Below are 25,070 nucleotides of genomic sequence, written 5' to 3'. Positions count from 1 at the left end.
GAAGCCAGCCCAGGCAGAAAAGTTGGTGAGACTCTTATCTCTAATAAATTAAAATAATAAAATAAAAACCAAACCAAACCAGAAGTGGTGTTGTGGTTCAAATGGTAGCCTTGAGCAAAAGAAGCTCGGGGACAGAGTTCAAGCCTCAGGACTGGCCAATAAATAAATAAATAAAAACTTTAAGAGAGAGCAGAGATATGTGTACAAAGAAGGAGAGGTGGCTCATGCCTGTAATCCTAGCTACTCATGAGTCTGAGATCTGAGGATTGTGGTTCAAAGCCAGCCTGGGCAGAAAAGTCCGTGAGACTCTTATCTCCAATGAACCACCAGAAAACTAGCAGTGGTGTTGTGGCTCAAGTGGTAGAACACTAGCCTTGAGATGAAGAGCTCAGGGACAGTGCCCAGGCCCAGAACTCAAGCCCATGATTGACACAGAGAGAGAGAGAGAGAGAGAGAGAGAGAGAGAGAGAGAGAGAGAGAGAGAGAGAGAGAGAGAGAGAGAGAGAGAGAGAGAGAGAGAACTAGCTAAAGGCGGACTGAGGTTCAAACATGTAATGCACAGAGATGAGAGAGGCCAAAAAGAGATGGAGAAGTATAGAAAGCTAAGTCAGGTTGGTTGATGCTGGGTAGATGGAAAGGGGATAGACATATAAGAATGGAAGATGGTAGAAACAATGAGAGAGGCTTTTACTAACGGACATCCATGCTGGACTCACCATTATATACACATGAGGGCTGGAGAGCTTGGGCCCTGTTTTTCACTCCTACCCCTGTGCCTGTCTCATAACCTGCACCCTCTTACTGAAGACACTCGTACACACTCCAACTATTCCGCTTTTCCTTCCTCCTCCCTCCCTCCCTCCCTCCCTCCCTTCCTTCCTTCCTTCCTTCCTTCCTTCCTTCCTTCCTTCCTTCCTTCCTTCCTTCCTCCCTCCCCCCTCCCTCCTTCCCTCCCTCCCTCCCTCCCTCCCTTCCCTTGGCTTTGCAGTTCTGGCATTTGGACTCAGGGCCACAGGCTTGCAAGGCAAGTATTGTATCACCTAAGCCATGCCTCCAGCCCTGACTACTTTAGTTCTTTGTTGGGCAGGGCCAGACTACATAGTAGAGCCTCCTACCTATACTGCTCAAGTAGCTTAGATTATAGGTGACTGTATTGAGATGGGATCTCATCAACTTTTGCCCTCAAAAACTTTGATCCTCCCAGTGCCTGCCTCGTATGGGCACTCATGCCAAGCCTCTTTGTAGAAATTGTGTTTGTTTTTGTGTTGGTGCTGGGACTTGAACTCAGGGCTCAGGCATTGGCATTGTCTCTTAGCTTATTTGCTCAAAGCTGGTGCTCTACCTGTTGAGCCACAACTTGATTGATTGATTGATTGACTGTGCTTCATTAGAGATGTGGGTCTCACAGACCTTCCTGGCCAGGCTGGCTTTGAACCCTGATCCTCAGATCTCAGCCTCCTGAGTAGCTAAGGATGACAGATGTGAGAGTTTACAGCTTACACCTGCTCTCACACACACTGATAGCTGCCTGTACCCTTTCAGTTTCACACCCAGCCTTGCACACTCTCCTGAAGCGCTGTCCTCCATCACTGAGGGAAGGAAGGGATTTGCGAAGTGTTTTACATTTGGGTTGAGAGGACCTGGGGGGCCCCTCTTGCCCGCAGAGGCCCAGGTTGCTGGTCCTCAAGCTGAGCTTGGAGATAGGCCTGAGGAGGGGGGAGACGACTCCCCACCTCCACCCTGGGGGCCCTTGAGGTCCTGGGGACTGGGGAAGCACCCAGGAATGTGCCTGGCATGTGCTGACAGGGGGATTTCAGACTCCAGCTGGGTGGGGAGGAGCCTGCTGGGCAGACGTGGGGCTGGAGCTGCTGGAGGGATCTGGGGGAGGCGGTAGACCGAGGGTGAACTCAAGCTGGGTCTGAGGATTGGCTCAAGGCTTGCCACGGACCACATCAGCCTCTTCTCTCCTGGGTTTTTGTGGCCTGCTGCACTCTTGGCAAGTGGTTTTCCTTTGAGGCAGCTCAGGGTGGTGAGACAGGAGCGGGGACAGGGGGTGACAGGCGTGCAGAAAGAGGTTATAGGAGAGGGGAGGGGTGGGGACCAAGGTAGATGCTCAGACAGAAAGAGCCTCAGGGAAAGAATAGAAAGGGATTCACAGGTAGATAAGCTGGGAGGGAGAGAAAGACAAAGAAACATTCCTGGGGGCCAGAGGAAAGTGGGGGGAGGAGAAAGAAAGGGGAAAGTCAGAAGAAGAGAAACAGAAAGAGAAGTCAGCCAGGCACCAGGGGCTCACATCTGTCATCCTAGCTCCTCAGGAGACTGAGATCTAGGGATGGAGGTTTGAGGCCAGCCTGGGAAGAGAAGTTTGTAAGACTCTTATCTCTGACTAACCACTAAAAAAAGGAGGAAAACAAACGCTGTGACTCAGTGGTAGCATGCTGCCTTTGAGTTGAAAAAGCCAAGGGACAGTATCCGGGCCTGAGTTTAAGCCCCAGGACCAGCACACACACACACACACACACACACACACACACACACACACACACACACACACACACACACACACACACACACACACTCAGGAGGCAGACACAGAGGACCTAGGCCAAGACAGCGAAAGATGCGGAGATCAATGGGCATTGTGGGGTCCACTGTGAAGACCCCCCTCTGGACCCCCCTGATGCTCATGGGGCTGATAACCACAGGTGAGTCGGGCTCCGTGGTTTCCCTTTTCATTCTCTAGGGCTTCTCTGCCCTTTCCTACCAACCCCTCTGTGTTCACAGGCCTAGCCCAGTCACCCACACCAGCTGCAGCCCGTCGCGGCTTTTGGGAACTGCCTAAAAACCTGACTGCTGTGGAGGGGACCGCGGTGGAGCTGCGGTGTGGGGTCACAGCTCCGGGGAGTGTCATACAATGGGCCAAGGATGGGCTACTTCTAGGCCCTGACCCCCGGATCCCAGGCTTTCCAAGGTACCATCTGGAAGGAGATCCAACCAGAGGTGAGTGAACAGAGCCTGAGACCCCCCCCCTCCCCAGGCCACCAGCAGAGGCTGTGCCCTGACCTTGGGGACCTCCCCACAGGTGAATTCCACCTCCGCGTGGAAGCTTGTGAGCTCAGTGACGATGCAGAATATGAGTGCCAGGTCGGCCGTTCGGAGCTGGGCCCTGAGCTCGTGTCTCCTAAAGTGTTACTCTCCGTCCTGGGTATGAGAGAGACCCCTCCTCCCTACCTCCCTCTGAACCCACCAATCTGGGCTTCCAGCCCTCTCCTGCCCTAGACTCAGAGGGCCACACTCCCAGTCTGTCCTGTCTCTGACTCTGGAAACATGATTTCTTTGTTCTCTTCTTCTTCTTCTTCTTCTTCTTCTTCTTCTTCTTCTTCTTCTTCTTCTTCTTCTTCTTCTTCTTCTTCTTCTTCTTCTTCTTCTTCCTCCTCCTCCTCCTCCTCCTCCTCCTCCTCCTCCTCCTCCTCCTCCTCCTCCTCCTCCTCCTCTTCTTCTTCTTCTTCTTCTTCTTCTTCTTCTTCCTCTTCCTCCTCTTCCTCTTTCTCCACCACCTCCTCCTGCTCCTGCTCCTGCTCCTCCTGCTCCTCCTCCTCCTTCTTCTTTCTCCTTCTCCTTCTTCTTCTTTTGTGCTGGTCCTGGAGCTTGAACTCAGGGCCTGGGCACTGGCCTGAGTGTTTTTGCTCATGCTAGTGTTCTACCTCTTGATTTACAGTGCCACTTCTGGTTTTTTTTTGTTTTTTTTTTTTTTGTGGTTCATTGGAGATAAGAGTCTCACAGACTTTCTTTCCCCAGGCTGGCTTTGAACCACAATCCTCAAGATTGAGGTTCTGATCCACAAGATCTCAGTTTCCTGAATAGCTAGGATTACAAGCATGAGCCACTGGTGCCTAGCTGCTCACATCTTTCTTTTCTTTTCTTTTTTTTTGCCTGTCTGGGGCTTGAACTCAGGGCCTGAGTGCTGAGCTTCCTTTGCTCAAGGCTAGCACTCTACCGCTTGAGCCACAGCACCACTTCTAGCTTTTGCTGTATATGTGATACTGAGGAATGGAACCCAGGGCTTCATGCATGCTAGGCAAGCACTCTACCCCTAAGCCACATTCCCAGCCCTCACATCTTTCTTTTTTTGGGGGGGGGTCCGGTCGTGGGGCCTGAACTCTGGGCCTGGGCGCTGTCCCTCAGCTCTTCAGCTCAAGGCTAGCACTCTACCACTTGAGCTACAGTGCCACTTCCGGCTTTTTTTTTCATTTTGCTTATGTGGTGCTGAGGAATCAAACCCAGGGCCTCAGGCATGCAAGGCAAGCGCTCTACCACTGAGCCATCTTCCCAGCCCCTCACATCTTTCTTGATATGACATTTTCTTACCAGTTCCCCCCAAGACGCTTCAGCTGACCCCTGAGGCCGGAAGCACAGTTACCTGGGTGGCTGGACAGGAGTATGTGGTCACGTGTGTGTCTGGGGAGGCAAAACCAGCACCTGACATCACCTTCTTCCAGAGTAAGTGTGGGGGGTCGTTGGGAGCAGCATGACACCTCTGAAGTGGGGACAGGGTGGGTTCTTGTCTGTTGCTTTCTTTTTCCTTCCTTCCTTCCTTCCTTCCTTCCTTCCTTCCTTCCTTCCTTCCTTCCTTCCTTCCTTCCTTCCTCCCTCCCTTCCTTCCTTCCTGCCTGCCTGCCTGCCTGCCTGTCTTCCTTTCTCTTTCTCCCTCTCTTTCCCCCTCTTCCTTCTTTTCTTTTTCTCTCTTTTTCCTTCTTTCTTTTTTCTTCCCTCTCTCCCTCCCTCCCATCCTCCCTCCCTCCCATCCTCCCTCCCTCCCATCCTCCCTCCCTCCCATCCTCCCTCCCTCCCTTCTTTCTTTCTTTCTTTCCTTCCTTCTTTCTTTCTTTCTTTTTCTTTCTTTATTTCTTTCTTTCTTTCTTTCTTTCTCTTTCTTTTTTAATCTCTTTCTTTCTTTTTTGTGCCAGTCCTGGGGCTTGAACTCAGGGCCTGGATGCTGTCCTTGATTTCTTTTTTGCTTAAGGCTAGTGCTCTACCTTTTTTTTTTCTTCTGGTGATGGGGCTTGAACTCTGGGCCTGAGTGCTGTCCCTGAGCTCTTCGGCTCAAGGCATAGCATTCTATCATTTGAGCCACAATTCCACTTCCAGCTTTCTCATAGTTTTATTGCAGATAAGAGTCTTGAAATTTCCTACCTGGGCTGCCTTTGAACCTTGATCCTCCAGATCTCAGCCTCCTGAGTAGCTAAGATGACTGGCATGAGCCACCAGTGTCAGGCTTGTCCAGTACTTTCTAGGAACCAGAAAAGGGGTCATGCCTGACACTGGGACCCAGGAGCCAGCAGGAGGGGACATAGAGAGGAGGCATCCAGAAAACCAAGACTGCTGATTTAAAGCCTAAGAGAGGCTGTGGCATTGGGAATGTGGCTTAGTGGTAGAGTGCTTGGCTAGCATGCACAAAGCCCTGGGTTCGATTCCTCAGTATCACATAAACAGAAAAACTAAATTAAAAAAAAAGAGGTTGAAGCACTAGTAGGACAGGGGTGATGATGGCGGTGTGCAAGTGAGGAACTGGATGGCCTGCAGGGTAAAACACACTAAGGAGGTGAGCAGAGCGGGGAGGCTGCCAGGTGCTGGTGGCTCATGCCTGTCATCCTAGTTACTTAGGAGACTGAGACCTGAGGATCACCATTCCAAACCAGGTCCAGGGTAGGAAAATCCATGAGACTCTTATCTCCAATGAACCACCAAAAGCCAGAAGTGGAAGTGTGGCTCAAGTGGTAGAGTGCTAGCTTTGAGGGGAAAAATACGAAGGGAAAAACTCAGGCTCTGAGTTTAAGATCCAATACCAGCACAAAAAAGAAAGAAAGAAGAAGGGAGGGAAGGAAGGAAGGAAGGAGGGAGGGAGGGAGGAAGTGAGGGAGAGAAGGAAGGAAGGAAGGAAGGAAGGAAGGAAGGAAGGAAGGAAGGAAGGAAGGAAGGAAGGAAGGCTCCTGAATGAGTGGAGGGGATGGAACTGGCACCTCAAGTTCTTTACTCTAGAACAGAGTGGGAGCGGTTATCAAATCCACCTGGAAACTTCCAGGCCATGCTCCCCAGAATCTACTTTGAGGGGAACTCAACCCTATCCCATTGCTCTTCTCGTTCCTCAAGGTGAACAAATAATATCTGATGTCTCTTGTGATGTGAATGAGGGGTCCCAGGAGAAACTCTTCACCACCGAGGCCACGGCTAGGTATGCAAATTGGGGGTTTCCTTCTTCCCTGACCTCCAGACTCCACCCCCCAAGAGCCCCATATATCAAAGAGACCAAAGCACAGAATATTGGGATGCAGATAAACATCTGCTCCAATTCTTCACCTGAACACTTGAAAGTCGTTCATGGGACCCTGAGGTTCAGAATTTTATTTTATTTTATTTTGTCAGTCATGGGGCCTGAACTCTAAGCCTGGGTGCTGTCCCTCAGCTCTTCAGCTCAAAGTGTATGCTCTACCACTTGAGCCACAGCCCCACTTCCAGTTTTATGGTGGTTTTTATTGGAGATAAAAGTCTCATGAGGGGCTGGGAAGGTGACTCAGTGGTAGAATACTTGCCTTGCATGCATGAGGCCCTGGGTTCAATTCCTCAGCACCACATAAACAGAAAAAACCAGAAGTGGCACTGTGGCTCAAGTGATAGAGTGCTAGCTTTGAGCTGAAGAGCTGAGGGACAGTGCCGTGCCCAGGCCCAGAGTTCAGACCCCACAACTGGCAAAAAAAAAAAAAAGTCTCACAGACTTTCCTGCCCTGGCTGGCTTTGAACCATGATCCTCAGATCTCAGCCTACTGAGTAGTTAGGGTTACAGGTCTGAGCCACCGGTGCCCGGCTTGTAGTTCAGAATATTAAGCACAAAGATTCATCCAGGGGCTCTGCTGCTCATGACTGAATTCCCAAATCTCACCCATGGGGCTCCAGATCCTAGAGGAAGTCAGTGTAATGGAGACTGAGTTCAGATGTGGGGAACTCAGATGCACTCATCCTGACTGCCTACACTTCAGATGGTGATGGAACCCCAACTTCCTACCTCAGGGTAACACCGCAGAGCTCCGATAATGGGCAGGTATTTGTCTGTGAAGGGTCCAACCCTGCTTTGGTCACTCCCATCCAGGCCTCCTTCACCATGAATGTTCTATGTGAGTAGAAAACAGAGCCAGCTGTGGGCTGTGGGCTATGGGGGGAGCAAGGTCTGGGAAGGGGGTGGTTCCAGGGTTCCAAGAAAATCCAGGCACTCCAAGAAGACACAAGAGTCTTCAGAGACAGGCTACGTGGTATTCCCTAGTCCCCCCAGGACCTCCTGCCATCGAGTGGCCAGGCCTGGACAAGGGGCATGTGCAGGCAGGACAGAGTCTGGAGCTACCCTGCGTGGCCCGAGGGGGAAACCCACTGGCTACCATACAGTGGCTAAAGGTGAGGGAAGAGGCAAACATGGAGGTGGGGAGGAGAGGGCAGGGAGTGGATGCTGGCTTCTGGGCTGGTCTAAGCCTGTCCCTTTGTCCAGAATGGCCATCTGATGCCCACAGCCTGGGGCACAGAACATACCCAGGCGGTGGCCCGCAGCATCCTGGTGATGACTGTCCGGCCAGAAGACCACGGAGCACGACTCAGCTGTCAAGTCCATAACAGCGTATCCCCAGGGACCCAGGAGCAAAGTGTCACACTGCAGGTCACCTGTGAGTGCAGTGCCAGCTTTCCAGCTGTCAAACTCATGTCCCCGAGGAACATCTGTCTGGGTCCTAAACCTTTTTAGTTTTGGTTGGTTGTGGGGCTTGAACTCTGGGCCTGGACGCTGTCCCTCAGCTCTTCAGCTCAAGGCAAGTGCTCTACCACTTGAGCCACAGTGCCACTTCTGGTTTTCTGGTGGTTCATTGGAGATAAGAGGCTCGCCGACTTTCCTGCCTAGGCTGGCTTTGAACCATGATCCTCAGATCTCAACCTCCTGGGTAGCTAGGATGACAGACGTGAGCCACCAAATCACTTCTGACACTAGGGATCTCATCATCTGGTCTGTGGTTTGTCTGTCTGTCTGTCTGTCTGGGCTGGTCTGTGATGACCTCTCATTCCTTTCGATCTGTCCTCCAGTTCCTCCCAGTGCTATAACCATCCTGGGATCTGCATCACAGTTGGAGAACAAAAATGTGACTCTCTGCTGTGTCACCAAGTCCAGTCGCCCACGGGTCCTGCTGCGATGGTGGCTGGGCGGCCGGCAGCTGCTGCCCACGGAGGAGACAGTTATGGATGTGAGGAAGGGATCAGCCTCCAAGACTTGGCCGTGATTCCTCAGCCTGATAAAGGGACAGTGTGTGTGTGTGTGTGTGTGTGTGTGTGTGTGTGTGTGTGTGTGTGTGTGTGTATCCTGGGGTGGATCAGATCTCTGAAATCATGGCTCCCCATGTCTGAAGTGCCTTTCTGCTAGGGCCTGCACGGTGGCCACATCTCCATGTCCAATCTGACATTCCTGGTGCGGAGAGGTGACAACGGTCTGAGCCTCACCTGCGAGGCCTTCAGCGAGGCCTTCAGCAAAGAGACCTTCAAGAAGACGCTCACCCTGAATGTAAAATGTGAGTCCTACCCCAGTCCCAGAACCCTCAGGCCTCAGGGACTCTGTCCTGAGGCCCAACCCAGAGAAAATAGTCATTCTTCTCTCCTCTCCTCTCCCCTCCCCTCCTCTCATCTCCTCTCAGATCCTGCCCAGAAGCTGTGGATTGAGGGACCCTCTGAGGGGCAGCGCCTCAAAACTGGGACTCGGGTGAGGTTGGTGTGTTTGGCCATTGGGGGCAATCCAGAACCCTCCCTCATCTGGTTCAAGGTGAGTGCCAAGCAAGGCATATGTGAGAAACACAATTCCAATGCTCTCCTGAAGAATTGTGGGAGGGGACTGGGGATGTGGCTCAGTGGTAGAGTGTTGCCTAGCATGCATGAAGCCCTGGGCTCCATTCCTCAGGGCCACATAAACAGAAAAAGCTGAAAGTAGTGTTGTGGCTCAAGTGCTAGAGTGCTAGCCTTGAGCAAAAGAAGCTCAGGGACATGGGCTGGGAAGGTGGCTCCATGGTAGAGCGCTTGCCTTGCATGCAAGAGGCCCTGGGTTTGATTTCTCAGCACCACATAAGCAGAAAAAGTCAGGAATGGTGCTGTGGCTCAAGTGGTAAGAGTGCTAGCCTTGAGCTGAAGAGCTGAGGGACAGCACCCAGGTCTAGAGTTCAGGCCCCACGACAAGCAAAAAAAAAAAAAAGGAAACTCGAAGACAGTTCCCAGACCCTGAGTTCAAGCCCCAGGACTGGAAAAAAAAAAAAAAAAAGAAGAAGAAGAAGGAAGAAAGAGAATTGTGGGAGATCTCGGGGGAAAAATACAACAAACAAAAATTTTCTTTAAAAATAAAATCAAGCCAGGGACTGATGGCTCACGCCTATAATCCTAGCTACTCAAGTAACTGAGTTCTGAGGATCACAATTCAAAGCCAGCCCTGGCAGAAAAACCCGTAAGACTCTTATCTCCAATTATCCAGCACAAAGCTGGACTGGAGGTATGGTTCAAGTGGTAGAGAGCCAACCTCGAATGAAAAAACTAAGAGATAGTGTCCAGGCCCCCTGAGTTCAAGCTCCAGGACTTGTAACATGAAAGAGAGAGAGAGAGAGAGAGAGAGAGAGAGAGAGAGAGAGTAGTAAAGGAATGTAGGATATAGGAGAAGGATTTGGAAATCTAAGGAATGACATTGGAATGAAGGGGAAAGGCAAAGGAAATCTTTGGGGAATGGTGGGGGAATTCTAAGAAAAAGAACTGAAAAGGGGGCATGGGAAGAAAGAATTCTACACAAGGCTTGGGAATTTCAAGGGCTTTCCTGGCACAGGCTGTCTGGTAAATTATGGATCAAAATTATAGATTGGCAGAGGATAGTCAGGGATGACTGGGTGAGGGACGGGGGGGGGGGGGCAGATACAGGGGACCAGAGGAAGCCAGAGCCATACTTGGTTTGGGAGGGGCTTAATTCTAGGCTCCATCTCTTCACTATAGCTAGGTGCCCACTCCCCACAAAGGCCCTGTTTGGTCTGCAACAGGGCCATCTTTGGGCTGATTGGTTGGGCTAGGGCCAGGACAACCCCTTGACCCTCCAGCCAGTCTTTGTTCTCAGGACTTGAGGATGGTGACTGAAGCACGACAGGCCCAAGAGTCACCACAGCGAGTACAGCTGGGAAACCTGGAGAAGTCGGGGAGCACCTTCTCCCGGGAGCTGGTATTGATCACAGGCCCCTGGGACAACCAGGCCAAGTTCTCATGCAAGGCTGGTCAGCTCAGCGCATCCACGAGGCTTGTGGTGCAATGTGAGCATGCACCGGGCAGGGACAATTGGGAAGGGTTGATAGGCAGGGAGTTGGGGTGTGGGGCAGGGCAGCAACCACCGATCTGGGGTGCTGGGTGGGGATATGGATGCCCTCCTGAGTATTCATTTCTCTAACCCTTTCCCTAAGTTCCCCCAACCAATCTGACGATCTTGGCCAACACCTCGGCTCTGCGCCCAGGAGATGGAGTAAATTTAACTTGTGTCAGCATTAGCAGCAACCCTCCGGTCAACTTGTCTTGGGACAAAGAAGGGGAGAGGTGAGAATGTGACAGGCCGTCAGTTTCTCCTTGCTTTGGGCCAGATCCTGTTCCTGCCCTAGTAGTATTTCAACCCTTGTAGCTCTCAGGTCTCTGTCCACAGTCCCACCTCTACACCAACCCTGACCTGATCAACTCATTGTTGGGTTACACACAGGCTGGAGGATGTGGCTGCGCCTCCCCAGAGCGCCCCCTTTAAAGGCTCTGCTGCATCCAGGAGCGTTTTTCTTAGGGTGTCATCCCAAGATCATGGCCACCGTGTGACCTGCTGTGCCCACAGCGTTGAGCTCCGGGAAACCGTGAGCGCTTTCTACCGCCTCAATGTGCTGTGTATGTGTAGGCCTGGAACCCCTTTTGATTCCCTCTGGACCCTACATTGTTCATCTGGACACTGTCTCTTACATCTACTCAGACATCTATCCTGTCTAACTCCTGACCCCTATCTGGACACCCTCTCTCCATCCTTAAACTGGACCCTGGGTCCACTGTGTGTGTGTGTGTGTGTGTGTGTGTGTGTGTGTGTGTGTGTGTGTGTGTGTGTGTGATTCCTGAGGCTTGAACTCAGGGCCTGGGCACTGTCCCTTAGCTTTTTTGCTCAAGGTTGGTGCTCTACCACTTGAGCCACACTTCCTCTTTCTGCTTTTTGCTGTTGAATTGGAGGTAAGAGTCTCACACACTTTCCCACCAAGATGGCTTCGAACCTCCATCCTCAGAACTCAGTTTCCTGAGTAGCTGGGATTACAGGTGCAGGCCAATAGCACCTTGCTTGCTTGGATCTTTTGAGTTGATCGGCCCTGAGTTTTGCTCTGACACTATTATCTACACCCTTAAATTCATGATTCTGACTTTAACCCTTGAAACTGTATCCAGTCTCAACTCTATCCCTGACCCCTGGATCTTGTCTTAAATTCTTGGGGTGCCCCCTCTGAAGACCCTCCAGAGTTCCTGGGAGAGCAAGTGCTGGTGGTGACCGCGGTGGAGCAGGGCGAGGCACTGCTGCCCGTGCTGGTGTCCGCTAACCCCGTCCCCGAGGCCTTCAACTGGACCTTCCGGGGCTATCGCCTCAGCCCAGGTGCGCGGGGAGAGCGAGCCCCGAGAGGGGTGCAGCCCCCACCCCAAATTCGAGGACCCAACAGAGGCCCTCTCCTGCCCTTCCCCCAGCGGGCGGCCCCCGGCATCGCATCCTGGCTGGCGGGGCTCTGCAGCTGTGGAACGTGACCCGCGCGGACGGCGGCCTCTACCAGCTGCACTGCCAGAACTCGGAGGGCACCGCGGAGGCGCTGGTGCGGCTGGAGGTGCACTGTGAGTATCCTTATCCAATAGGAAACTAGCATCGCTGCCAGCCACGCCCCCTAGGAGACCACACCCTCTGTTTAAAGCCACGCCCTGCAGAAACCCCTCAGCCACACCCATATGGAGAGTCACGCCCTACAGATGCCATGCCCACAGGACAGCCACACCCACTTATGGAAGCCACCCAACCAAAACCACGCCCCCTGAGAAGCCACGCCCACTACAGAAAAGCCACACCCACTACAGAAGCCGCTCCCACTCAAGGCAACTTGCCCATTGAGGACTCCCCTCATTGTAGACTCAATTGGGACATGAGGGAAACCAGTCCCCAATCATCCCCGAGGCACAGTACAAGATGGGGACAATTTCACAAGCCCTGAGACCTCTCCTTCAGGGTTCCATCCTTGGAAACAAACTATAGCCACATCTCTGACGTTCCTGGACCCCCTCTGAGACCCGTCTCCCACATGGAGCCCTCTTCCACCATGGAGCCAAGCCTTCTCCAATCTCCTATCTCCTAACCAGATGCTCCCACCATCCGTGCTCTCCAAGACCCGACCGAGGTGAATGTCGGGGGTTCTGTGGACATGGTCTGCTCTGTGGATGCCAATCCTGTCCTCCCGGAGATGTTCAGCTGGGAGAAGCTGGTGAGCACCTAGCTTTAGTGAGTGGAGGTAGGGTAGAGGCGATGTAGATGCTTGACTACGAACTCTTTGGGAATGAAGGCATACCGATGTGATTCTGTATAATTATATACTTGGGCATGCTGGAACTGTTTGCTGAAAGGTGGATGAATTGGGTGGATGAGTGGATAGACAGGTGAGAGGGTGGAGATGGAAAAATAGGTAGGTAAATGGAAGGACAGGTGGGTGGATGGATACTCAGTAAGTCTACAGATGGATAGATGAATGGCGAGAGGGAGGGACAGATAAATGAACACAGGGATAAATGGCTGAACAGATTGCATGTAATTATGAGTTTGTGTGGAGCTAGACAAGGTGAATGGAAGGTATAAATGTGTGGGTGAATGAATGGATGGATGAAAAGATAAATTGAATGAATGGATTGAAAGTCATATCTTTTGTGTAATCTAGGCTGGCTTGGAACTTGCTATGTAGTCTGTGTTCAACTTAAACTCAAGATCCTATTTTTAAGTGCTGGTAGTGAGACTTGAAATGGAGCTCTGGCTTGGCTTTTTCCCTCAAGGCTGGTGTTCTACCACTTGAACCACACCTCCATTGTGTGTGTGTGTGTGTGTGTGTGTGTGTGCCCACCGGGGGACCTGAACTCAGGGCCTGGTCACTGTCCCTGAGCTTTTTTGCTCAAGGTTAGCACTCTACTACTTAAGCCACAGTACCACCTTCAGCTTTCTGGTAGTTAATTGGAAATAAGAGTCTCCCAGGCTTTCCTGCCCAGGCTGGCTTTGAACCTTGATCCTCAGATCTCAGCCTCTTGAGTAACTGGGATTACAGGCTTGAGCCAAGGACGTCCAGCGGCCTTCTTTCCCTCCCTCCCTCCTTCCCTTCTTTCCTTCCATCCTTCCTTCCTTTCTGCCTTCCTTCCTTCTTTCTTCCCTTCTTCCTTCCTTCCCTCCCTTCTTCTCTCTCTCCCTCCCTCCCTTTTCCTTTCTTTCCTTCTTTCTTTCTCTCTCTCTCTTTCTTTCTTTCTTTCCTTCCTTCCTTTCTTCTTCCTTCCTTCCTTCTTTTCTTTTTCTTTCTTCTTTCTTTCTTTCTTTCTTTCTTTCTTTCTTTCTTTCTTTCTTTCTTTCTTTCTTTCTTTCTTCCTTTCTTTCTTCCTTTCGTGCTGAGATTGAACCCAGAGCTTTTGCATGGTAGGCAAACATTCCATCACTGAGCCATGCCCTCAGCCATACATGGTTGAATGAATGGTGGAGGGGAGTGGGGAACAGACACATGTGCAGAAGAGTAGTTGGCTGGCTTGGTGGAGGAATGGAGGAATTGGATAAATGGTTGGATGAATGACAGGAGACATTTGATCTTCAGTAGCTATGCTAGGGTGATTGTGGCTGGGAAAATTAGGCAACAGATGAAGCACAGTTTGGGGAACAATAAGTCTAGAGCCAAACTTGGGGCCAAATCTTGCATCTTGGTCCACTAGGGGGAAGAGGAGGAGGAGGACAAGAGCCTGGATGATATGGAGAAGATATCAAAAGGATCCACAGGGCGTCTGAGGATCCACCATGCCAAACTGGACCAGGCTGGCGCTTACCAGTGCATTGTGGACAATGGGGTGGTACCTCCAGCACGTGGAGTAATCCGTCTGGTGGTCCGATGTGGGTAACACCCAAACAAATGCACGTACTTATGAGTGGATGTTACGTATGAACGGAGGAGTGAATGGATAGAGAGCCACAACAGTGGATTAGTGGGTACAGAGAATAATGGATGGGTCAATGCATGGATGGATAGATGGATGGATGGATGGATGGTTGGAAGGATAAATGGATGGAGGGACAAAGGTAGGAGGAGGAGTCTGAGTAGAAAGCCCACCACTGAGTCTACCTTTTTTTTGGCTAGTCCTGGGGCTTGAACTTGGGGCCTTGGCACTGTCCCTGAGCTACTTTTGCTTAAGGCTAGCAATCTACCACTTGAGCTACAGCGCCATTTCTGGCTTTTTCTGTGTATATGGTACTGAGGAATCGAACCCAGGGCTTCATGCATGCTAGACAAGCACTGCACCCCTAAGCCACATTCCCAGCCCTAACTCTACAACTCTTAAATCTTCCCACATACCTCTGGTTGATCCCCCACTCAATCCACCCTAGTCGCCCCCCAGGTGGAGCACCCCACTCCTTTATCTAAGGTGGCAGCAGCTGGAGACAGTACCAGCTCTGCCACCCTGCACTGCCGTGCCCGAGGCGTCCCCAACGTCATCTTCACTTGGGCCAAAAATGGAGTTCCACTCGATCTCCAGGACCCCAGGTGAACCAAGAAGCAGCAACTCTTATTCCTCCCCACCCCTCCCACCCCCTGCCTCTGTTCCCTTCCCTGACCCCTGACCTGCGTCTCTCCAGATTCACGGAACACACGTACCACCAGGGGAGCATTCACAGCAGTCTCCTGACCATCGCCAACGTGTCTGCCGCCCAAGACTATGCCCTCTTCACGTGCACAGCAACCAACCCCCTTGGCTCAGACCACACCAACATTCAACTCGTCAGCATTGGTATGGCAGGGGGAGAGGGGGCTGGGAGTTCCCTCCAGTCAGTCACCATGGAGGTCCCTGCTTGCCCTTGTCCAGCAGTGGTCCTGAAACCTGAGACATGGGTGACTGGGAATGGCATTTTTATCCTGAAAATCCTCATGGGAGATTGCATCTTCAGGGATCTCCACAGCAAAGACAGCATAAGTGGCTCACACCTGTCATCCTAGCCGCATAGGAGGCTGAGATCTGAGGATCACAATTGGAAGCCAGTCTGGGGCAGGAAAGTCCATGAGACTTTTACCTCCAACGAATCACCAAAAAGCCAGAAGTGGAGCTCAGCTCAAAAGATAGAGCACCAGCCTTGAGGAAAAAATGCTTAAGGATAGCACTCAGGCCCAGAGTTCAAGCCCCAAGACTGGCACCAAAAAAAAAAAAATGTCCCAAGAAGAACCAATATATGGAGATATTTCTTTTTGTTGTTGTTGGTGGTGGTCATGGGGCTTGAACTCAGGGCCTAGGTGCTGTACCTGAGCTCTTTTCGCTTAAGGCTAGTGCTCTACCATTTCAAGCCACAGCTTCATTTCTGGTGGTTAATTGGCGGTAAGAGTCTCACAGACTTTGCTGCTTGGGCTGGCTTTGACCTGTAATCCTCAGATCTCAGCCTCTTGAGTAGCTAGGATGAAGGTGTGAGCCATCAGCACCAGGCAGAGACATTTCTTAGGACGCAAAAACAACTTAGTAAGCCAGGCACTGGTAGCTCATGCCTGTCATACACACACACACACACACACACACACACACACACACACACACACATACACACACACACACACACACACACACATACACACACACATACTATATATATGGAAAATAGAGAAAGAATAAACTATATATATACATATATATACACACACACACACACACACACACACACACACACACACACACACACACATTGTACCAGTTTGTATATAGTATATCATTGTATATCATGCATTTGTGCCAGTACTGGGGCTTGAACTCAGGGCCTCAGGCTCTTGCTTAGTTTTTTGTTAAAGGCTGGTGCTTTACCACTTGAGCCACAACTCTATTTATGGCTCTTTGCTAGTTCATTGGAGATAAGAGTCTCATGACTTTTCTACCTGGGCTGGCTTCAAAACTCAGTCATCAGATCTCAGCCTCCTAAGGAGCTAGGATGGCAGATGTGGGCCACTGGGTACCCATTTGAATTCAAGTGATAACAATGACAACTTCCTGTTGAAAAATAGTCTCACAATTGAGCTGGACATTTTTTTTTGTCAGTCATGGGGCCTGAACTCTGGGCCTGAGCGCTGTCCCTCAGCTCTTCAGCTCAAGGCTAACACTCTACCACTTGAGCCACAGCGTCACTTCCAGTTTTCTAGTGGTTTATTGGAGATAAGAGCCTCAAGGACTTTCCTGCCCAGGCTGGCTTTGAACCGCAACCCTCAGATCTCAGCCTCCTGAGTAGCTAGGATTAAAGGTATGAGCTACCAGTGTCAGGCTAGAATCTTCTTTCTTTCTCCTCAAGGCCGCCCTGACCCCCCTCTGGGACTGAAGGTGGTGAGCCTGACCCCCCACTCAGTGGGGCTGGAATGGAAGCCTGGCTTCGATGGGGGATTGCCCCAGAGATTCCAAATCAGGTGGGTTGCTGTCTAAGCAAGACAGTGGATGCGCCGCATCACTACACTGTCCTTTTCCTTTTCTTTAAGTTGGTCGGTGACTGGGACTCAAACTCATAGAAACATAGGCTCCATGGTATCCCTCATTTGCAATAATTTGTATATGTCTAACATAGTCTCAGCAGAGGATCCCAGTGGCTCAATAGCTATGTACATATGACCATATAAAATGATGTTAATTGAAATGAACTCCAAGATATGGAAGTGAGAGGCTTTTCTTTGGTTTCTTTGTTTTTGTTTTTTAATATACTGTGTGAAGTTATTTCTTTTATTATTCATTTCCCCCCCTCACCCCCCCCTTGGTTTATCCCCTGTTGTCACTGTGTCTTATGTGTGTGTGTGTTTATCTGATTTGGGGAAGGGAAGGGGAAATCACAAAATGGTGAGACAAAGGACAAAGGGTGAACCAATGTAATGACAATACTCCCAAGACACTAGGCTGGGCCGGGCACCATTGGCTCACGCCTGTCATCCTAGCTACTCAGGAGGCTGAGATCTGAGGATCTCGGTTCAAAGCCAGCCTGGGCAGGAAAGTCCTTGAGGCTCTTATCTCCAATAAACCACCAGAAAACCGGAAGTGACACTGTGGCTCCAGTGGTAGAGCGCTAGCCTTGAGCTGAAGAGCTCAGGGACATCGATTCCTCGGTACCACATACACAGAAAAAGCCAGAAGTGGTGCTGTGGCTCAAGTAAATGGTAGAGTGCTAGCCTTGAGCAAAAGAAGCTCAGAGACAGTGCCCAGGCCCTGAGTTCAAGCCTCAGGACTGGCCAAAAAGAAAAGAAATGTACTCATTACCTTATTTATGTAACTGTATATTACTCTTATAATTAAAAAACAAAACAAAACAAAACAAAAAACAGCATTAGCTAGCACTCTACCAACAGAGCCATGCCTCTAACCCCAGAACTTCTTTTGGGTGTGTGTGAGCCAGTCTTAAGGCTTGAACTCAGGGCCTGGGCGCTGTCCCTGAGCTTTCTTTGCTCTAGGCTAGCACTCTATCACCTGAGTCACAGCGCCACTTCTGTCTCCTGCAGGTATGAGGCCTTGGAGACTCCAGGATTTCTCTACGTGGATGTCCTGCCACCCCAGGCCACCTCCTTTACCCTGTCTGGACTGCAGCCTTCTACTCGATACAGGGTCTGGCTGTTGGCCAGCAATGCCCTGGGCGACAGTGGGCTCACAGACAAAGGCATCCAGCTGTCTATCACTACCCCAGGTGGGCGAGGATGACCTTGAGCAAGTGGGAGAGGGAAGCAGGGCCACCCTCTGGAGGCCCACATCTGTTATCCTAGTTGCTCAGGAGGCTGAGATCTGAGGATCATAGTTCAAAGCCAGCCTGGGCAGGAAAGTCTGTGACACTCTTATCTTCAATGAACCACCAAAAAAGCCAGAAGTAGGGCTATGGTTCAAGTGGTGGAGTGCCAGCCTGGAGCAAAAGAAAAAGAAGCTCAGGGAGAGCACCCAGGCCCTGAGATCAAGCCCCAGGACTATCAAAAAACATAATATAGGGCTGGGAAGTTGGCTCAGTGGTAGAGCGCTTGCCTTGCATGCCTGAGGCCCTGGGTTCGATTCCTCAGTACCACATAAGCAAAAAGAAAAAAGCTGGAAGTGGTGCTGTGGCTCAAGTGGTAGAGTGCTAGCCTTGAGCTGAAGAGCTGAGGGACAGCGTCCAGGCCCCACGACCGGACCCCCCTCCCCCCAAAAAACAAAAAAAACATAATATACAGATGAGACAATTGTATAATAGTACCTACAAATTATTTCTTGGTGGTGGTGGTCATTGTGGAGCTAGAACTCACAACCTGGATGCTGTCCTGAGCTTTTTTTTTTGTTGGTAATGGGACTTGAACTCTGGGCCTGGGCGCTGTCCCTCAGCTCTTCAGCTCAAGGCTAGCTCTCTACCACTTGAGCCACAGCACCACTTCCAGTTTTCTGGTGGTTTTTTGGAGATAAGAGTCTCACTAATATACATACATACATACATATATATATATATATATATATACATATATACATATATATATACACACACACACACACACACATATATATATATATATATCCATAATGTAATTAGTTTTGAACTGAAAAAAAAAGAGTCTCACTAACTTTCCTGCCTGGACTGACTTTGAACTATAATCCTCAGATCTCAGCCTCCTGAGTAGCTAGGATTACAGGTGTGAGCCACCAGAGCCCAGCTTGTCCTACGCTCTTTGGCTCAAGGCTAGCACTCTACCACTTTGAGCCACTGAAATCTTCACTTTCAGTTTCTGGTGGTTTATTGGAGATAAAGAGTCTCTCTGACTTTTCTGCCTGGGCTGGCTTTGAATCATGATCCTCAGATCTCAGCCTCCCAAGTAGCTAGGATTACAGGTGTGAGTTACCAGTGCTAGGCTACAAATTCTTTTTTTTTTGGGTCCGGTCGTGGGGCCTGAACTCTGGGCCTGGGCGCTGTCCCTCAGCTCTTCAGCTCAAGGCTAGCACTCTACCACTTGAGCCACAGCGCCACTTCCGGCTTTTTGCTTATGTGGTGCTGAGGAATCGAACCCAGGGCCTCAGGCATGCAAGCCAAGTACTCTACCACTGAGCCAACTTCCCAGCCCTAGGCTACAAATTCTTGATATTCATTTGCAATCTCTTTGTCCATGTTTCAGGCCTGGACCAACCTTCTGGAGAGCCTGGCCTCCAGCCACCCACAGAGTCGCCTGTAGGCAAGTCCCCCCTTTCCTGAGTCCACTGCAAATGGAGCCTTCCAATTTCCACCCCCCCCCCCATGCTCACAGTTGCTTGAGTCCAGCCATGACCTGGCAGACCCCCAGGCATCCTTAGCTGCTATCCTGAGCTCTTCTGGTCAATTGTCTTTGTCCCTAATGTGTGTGTGTGTGTGTGTGTGTGTGTGTGTGTGTGTGTGTGTGTGTGTGTGTGTGTGTGTGTGCATGAGAGAGAGAGAGAGAGACAGACAGACAGACAGACAGAGACAGAGACAGAGAGAGACAGAGATAGAGACAGAGACAGAGACAGAGACAGACAGAGAGGGAGGGAGGGAGGGAGAGTAGTCAGGGCCTGGGTGCTATCCCTTAGCTTTTTTGCTCAAAGCAGACACTCTATCACTTAAATCATGCCTCTATTTCTTTGTTGTTATTGTTGTTGTTGGCCATGGGACTTGAACTCTGGGCCTGGGTGTTGTCCCTCCGCTCTTCAGCTAAAGGCTAACACTTGAGCCACAGCACCACATCTGGTTTTTTGGTGGTTAATTGGAGATGAGAGTCTCATAGACTTTCTTGTCCAGGCTGGCTTTGAACCAAGATCCTCAGATCTCAGTCTCCTGAGTAGCTAGGATTACAATGCCTCTAATTCTTTCTGGCTTTTTTTTTTTTTTGCTCTTTAATTAGAGATCAGAGATTTACAGACTTTCCTGCCTGGGCCAGCTTCAAACCTGGGTCTTCAGATCTCAGCCACTTGAGTAGCCACGATTACAGGCATGAGCCACGGGTGCCTGGCGGTAGAGGAAGGTTTTGCTAAGGCAGGGACAAACATTCTCAGAGGGTCCTGCACAGGTCTAGAGTGGAATTTCCTAGACTCCCTGAAGGGTGTCTCTCCCCCCCCCCCGCCCCTGCTCAGGACCACCTGGACTGCCGCTGCTGCCCGTGCTGTTTGCAGTTGGGGGTCTTCTGCTCCTTTCTAATGCCTCCTGTGTTGGGGGGTTCCTCTGGCGGAGGAGGCTGAGGCGTCTGGCAGAGGGTGAGGAGACATCCAGGGCTGAGGGGGGCTTGGGGTGGTTGCATTAGGGAGAGGCCTAGGATGAATGGAAGTGTCTGGAACTTTTCTCCCTACCCCTTGCAGGCATCTCAGAGAAGACGGAAACAGGGTAAGGGGGTGTTTTCTATAAAAGCTCTGAGAGGAGGAAATGGGGTGATGGATAGCAGAGGGCCGGCGCCCCAACTGCCATTCACACCTCTCTCCTGGAAGGTCGGAGGAGGACAGAGTCAGGAATGAATATGACAGCCAGGGGACCGGAGACCGCGACACTCAGAGTTCCACGGTGAGTATGGGTGGAGCAGCCTTGTTGTCGGAGAGTGACAAAACCACACACACTAGCTGGGTGTGGTGGCTCACGCCTGTAATCCAAGTGCCTCCAGGAGGCTGAGATCTGAGGATCGGGGTTTGAGGCCAATCTAGGGCGGAAAAGTTTGAGACTCTCATGAACCACCAAAAAAGCTACAAGTGGAGCTGTGATTCAAGTGGTAGAGCACCAGTCTTGGACAAAAAAAAAAGCCAAGTGAGAGCTTGAGGCCGAGTTCAAGCCTTAGTACTTTCTCTCTCTCTCTCTCTCTCTCTCTCTCTCTCTCTCTCTCTCTCTCTCTCTCTCTCTCTCTCTCTCTCTCTCTCTCTCTCTCTCTCTCTCTCACTCACTCAGACACACACACACATATCCATTGTCTTCAGTTTACTCACTGGCTTTTCCTGGATGTATGTTTTGTGTTTTGGCTTGCTTGGTGTGTGTGTGTGTGTGTGTGTGTGTGTGCGTGCACGCGCCAAACCTGGGCTTGAACTCAGGGCATGGGCACTGTCCCTGAGATTTTGTGCTAATGCTCTGCCACTTGAGCCACAGTGCCACTTTTGGCTTTTTGGTGGTTCATTGGAGATAAGAGTCTCACAGACTTTCCTGCCCAGGCTGGCCTTGAACCACAATCCTCAGATCTCAGCCTCCTGAGTAGCCAGGATGACAGGCGTGAGCTGCTGACCCCTGGCTTTCATTTGTTGTATTGTATTTGCGGCAGGTCAGCACCATGCAAATAGAGCCATACTACCATCCCATGAGAGACCTTGGCCCCCGGCTTCCCCCCACACTGGAAGAGACATCTTACCCCCGAGGTGAGTCGTGACTCTCCTGGTTTGGAGCTACCCCTCCGCAGGGCCTTGATCATTCTTCCTTCCATGCCAACTCCAGCCTCCACAGGTGTTGAAGATGAGGGCGTGGTCTTTTCTGGACACCTGTATGACGATGTGGGAGGAGCTTACCACCCTCCTGGGACCTGGGGACCCCTCTACGATGAAGTCCACGTGGTGAGATTTCTGTCATCAGCCCATCTAGGCTGGAAACTCACCTCCTGCTGCTTCTATTAGTTAGAGAAAGCTCCTGTGACAGAAAGTCCCAACCTTAATACAGCAGCCTAAAGAAGGCAGTTTCAGAGCCATGCATGGTGGCCTGGATCTAGGATCTAGCTGTTTTATTTTGCAGCGGGGGGGGGGGGGGGGAGGAGAGGGGAGGGGGGGACTGGTGGGTGTGGTCCTGGGGTTTGACCTCAGGACCTGAGCACTGAGTTCTTCTTGTGTTCTTACCACTTGAGCCACAGCTCCACTTTTGGCCTTTTTGATGGTTCATTGGAGATAAGAGTCTCACAAGTTTTCCTTCCCAGGCTGGCTTTGAACTGCCATCCTCAGATCTCATCCTCCTGAGCAGCTAGGCTGACAGGTGTGAGCCATAGCACCTGGATAATTTTGCACAGGCAGGCCTCAAACTGGGATCCTTCTATCACCACCTCCCGCGCAGCTGGAGGTACAGGCTTGTGCCACCATGCTCAGCTGGAATGCCTGGCATTCTGTGTTGGTCTTGGCTAATGTTCTCTGTCATCTCTGAGATATGAAATTCCCTCTTAACAAAGTGCAACCTCTGCCCGGTACTCAGATCTTAACTCCTCACATCAAAGAAAGAATGGGGATCGCTGTCCATGGTGCTAGACTGCACGGGCTCTAAGAAGCATGGATGGCGTCTGCTTTGTTTCTGCATGGAGCCAATCACGATTTGAGTTTTGTGGGACATTAGGGTCTCCCTCAAAACTCGTCAGCACTGCTTCTTGAGGGTGAAAAAACAGAGCTGATTCCAGGCACTCAGGAGGCTGAGATCTGAGGATCACGATTTCAAGATAGCCCGGGCAGGAAAGTGTGTGAGACTTTTATCTCCAATAAACTACTCAGAAGAAGCTGAAAGTGGTGCTGTGGCTCAAGTGGTAGAGCACTAGCCTTGAGTACAAAGAGGCTCAGGGACAGCACCCAGGCAGAGTTCAAGCCTCAGGACCAGCAAAAACAAAAACAACAACAAAAACAGAGCTGATGCATGCTGAACCAATGAAGCCAGATTTCAATGAAATCTTATATTTGGACACTCAAATTTGAATTCTGTGTGTGTGTGTGTGTGTGTGTGTGTGTGTGTGTGTGTGTGTGTGTGTGTGTACCAGGCCTTGAACTCAAGAGATCCTCAGCTCTCAGCCTCCTGAGTGGCTAGGATGACAGGCATGAGCCACCAATGCCTACCTTGTAATTTGAATTTCACAGCATTTTTAAAAATTATAGTTCAATATTATCCTTTTCTGATTTTTCTGAATTTATATCAACTCATTCTTTAGCTGTCAGGTAGTATAAACGCAGGAATATGGAAGGCCATATTGGCTTGTGAGCTAATTTGCTTTTAAGTTTGGCAGAGCTAAGCAACTATTTTTTTCCTAGACTGAGAACAGAGCTCACACCTAGCCAGAACAAACATTCATGGACTTTCTCTTCCTTTTATATTTATTTTTTTGTATTGGTCCTGAGGCCTGGGCGCTGTCCCTGACCTTCTTTTGCTCAAGGCTAGCCCTCTACCACTTTAAGCCACAGCTCCACTTCTGGTTTTCTGGTGGTTCATTAATTGGAGATAAATGAGTCTTGTGGACTTTCCTGTCCAGGCTGGCTCTGAATCATGATCCTCAGGTCTCAGTCTCCTGAGTAGCTAGGATTACAGGTGTGAGCCACCAGCACCTGGCTGTCTTCCTTTGTTGTTGTTTTTTTCTTTTCTTTTTTCATTTTTTGTGTATGTGGTACTGAGGAATTGAACCCAGGATTTCATTCGTATTAGGCCAGCACTCTACCACTAAGCCACATTCCCAGCCCTGTCTTCCATTTTGATGGGAGAAATGCTTTGGATCTAATGGAATCAGGACTCACCCCACAATGATCAAAGCTGATACCATGAGTGGAGAGGTATACCCGTCAGAGCTGTAAGGATAGTACCCGGGGGTCGATCTTTACAGTTCTAACTGCATTTCTTGCCTGTCAGGGCCCTTACAACCTCCATTGGCCTGAAGACAAGTATGAAGACCCACGGGGGATCTATGACCAGGTGGCAGGAGACATGGGCAATGTGGAGTCGGATTCTCTGCCCTTTGAGCTCAGGGGACATCTGGTGTGATGGCTGGTCCCACAGCTGCACAACTGAGCTTGTGAAGTTCATTTTTTTGGTTTTTTTTCGGGGTGGTGGGGGGAGGAACAAACTTTCTTTTTTTGTTCTGTTTTGTTTTTATTGGTTGTGGGGCTTGAACTCTGGGCCTGGGAACTGTCCCTAAGCTCTACAGCTCAAGGCTAATGTTCTGCCACTTGAGCCACAGCACCACTTCCAGTTTTCTGGTGGTTTATTAGAGATAAGTTTCACGGACTTTCCTACCCAGGCTGGCTTTGAACCCTGATCCTCAGATCTCAGTCTCCTGAGTAGCTAGGACTACAGGTGTGAGCCACCAGGGCCCAGCTCAAGCTGGGACATGGGCTGGGACATGGGAAAGGACATGGGAAGGAGGGGTTGAGTTAAAGATGCCATACAACAAAAACCAAACTCTTGGTTCATTTTGAGTTCAAGTACATCTGAAATAGCAAGTAATAATAAATGGAATTTATGAACTAGTGTTGTCCCATCTATTCTTTTTCTCAATTTTGAGATTTCAATATTTTATTGTTATTATAAAAGTGGTGTACCATTTTGTAAGTCAGGTAATGAGTACCTTTCTTTTCAGACAAATGTCACCTTTTGCTCTGTCTCCTACATTTCCCCCTCTCATCCCTACCCACAAATTGTATAGTTTGTTTTCAACATCTATTCTTGTTTGCTTGCTTGCTTTAGGCTGGAACTGGACTTGAACTCAGGGCCTAGGGCTCACACATTGCTTTTCAGTCCAAGGCTGATTTCTACCTCTTAAGCCACAATTATTCCACTTCCGGCTCTGTGTGTGTGTGTGTGTGTGCGCGTGCGCGCGCGTGCGCACGTGCACACGCGTATGCTAGGGCTTGAACATAGGGCCTAGATGCTGCCCCCTAATTTTTTTCACTTATATGTGGTGTTCTACCACTTAAGCCACAGCTCAATTCTGGCTTTTGGCAATTCATTGGAAATAAGTCTCACAGACCTTTTTACCTAGGTTGGCTTTGAACCATCATCCTCAGATCTCAGCTTCCTGAGTAGCTAGGATTAC

At 50.3% G+C, this 25,070-nt stretch overlaps 1 protein-coding gene across 5 annotated transcripts; it reads left to right on the top strand.

Annotated features, from left to right (window-relative positions):
* The first annotated feature begins 1,929 nt into the window (after nucleotides 1–1,929).
* Nphs1 (NPHS1 adhesion molecule, nephrin) lies at nucleotides 1,930–24,488 on the top strand. 5 transcript variants are annotated; one of them, XM_069998652.1, is made up of 29 exons: nucleotides 1,930–2,705; nucleotides 2,785–3,000; nucleotides 3,083–3,205; nucleotides 4,372–4,500; nucleotides 6,151–6,232; nucleotides 7,066–7,169; nucleotides 7,316–7,443; nucleotides 7,535–7,706; nucleotides 8,116–8,273; nucleotides 8,450–8,594; nucleotides 8,718–8,842; nucleotides 10,163–10,352; nucleotides 10,500–10,629; nucleotides 10,787–10,959; nucleotides 11,561–11,701; nucleotides 11,791–11,931; nucleotides 12,448–12,569; nucleotides 14,041–14,215; nucleotides 14,708–14,864; nucleotides 14,957–15,108; nucleotides 16,640–16,751; nucleotides 17,826–18,007; nucleotides 19,446–19,502; nucleotides 20,413–20,532; nucleotides 20,635–20,659; nucleotides 20,761–20,833; nucleotides 21,573–21,666; nucleotides 21,752–21,858; nucleotides 23,888–24,488. In XM_069998652.1, exons 1-29 carry the CDS (start codon nucleotides 2,621–2,623, stop codon nucleotides 24,017–24,019), a joined length of 3,750 nt encoding a protein of 1,249 aa, XP_069854753.1. In that variant the 5' UTR covers nucleotides 1,930–2,620; the 3' UTR covers nucleotides 24,020–24,488. The 5 variants fall into 5 exon arrangements, 4 of the variants coding, with proteins under 4 accessions (XP_069854753.1, XP_069854752.1, XP_069854754.1 ...); XM_069998651.1 differs by having other exon boundaries at nucleotides 21,743–21,858; XM_069998653.1 differs by lacking the exon at nucleotides 3,083–3,205 and having other exon boundaries at nucleotides 21,743–21,858.
* The last annotated feature ends 582 nt before the right edge of the window (nucleotides 24,489–25,070 follow it).

The sequence above is a fragment of the Dipodomys merriami genome, unplaced genomic scaffold (assembly GCF_024711535.1).
Source record: "Dipodomys merriami isolate MVZ:Mamm:240054 unplaced genomic scaffold, mDipMer1.0.p SCAF_52, whole genome shotgun sequence".
In the NCBI taxonomy this organism is placed as follows: Eukaryota; Metazoa; Chordata; class Mammalia; order Rodentia; family Heteromyidae; genus Dipodomys; species Dipodomys merriami.
Note: the sequence above shows the minus strand (reverse complement) of the source record. Positions and strands in the feature narration are given on the sequence as shown.

Excerpts from the sequence above, each read along its gene's own strand:
- Nphs1 (XM_069998651.1), top strand. The coding sequence starts at position 2,621 with ATGCGGAGATCAATGGGCATTGTGGGGTCCACTGTGAAGACCCCCCTC. Across the intron at positions 10,960-11,560 it reads CTACCGCCTCAATGTGCTGT|ACCCTCCAGAGTTCCTGGGA; the intron begins GTATGTGTAGGC and ends CCCCCTCTGAAG. Across the intron at positions 20,533-20,634 it reads GCTGAGGCGTCTGGCAGAGG|GCATCTCAGAGAAGACGGAA; the intron begins GTGAGGAGACAT and ends TACCCCTTGCAG.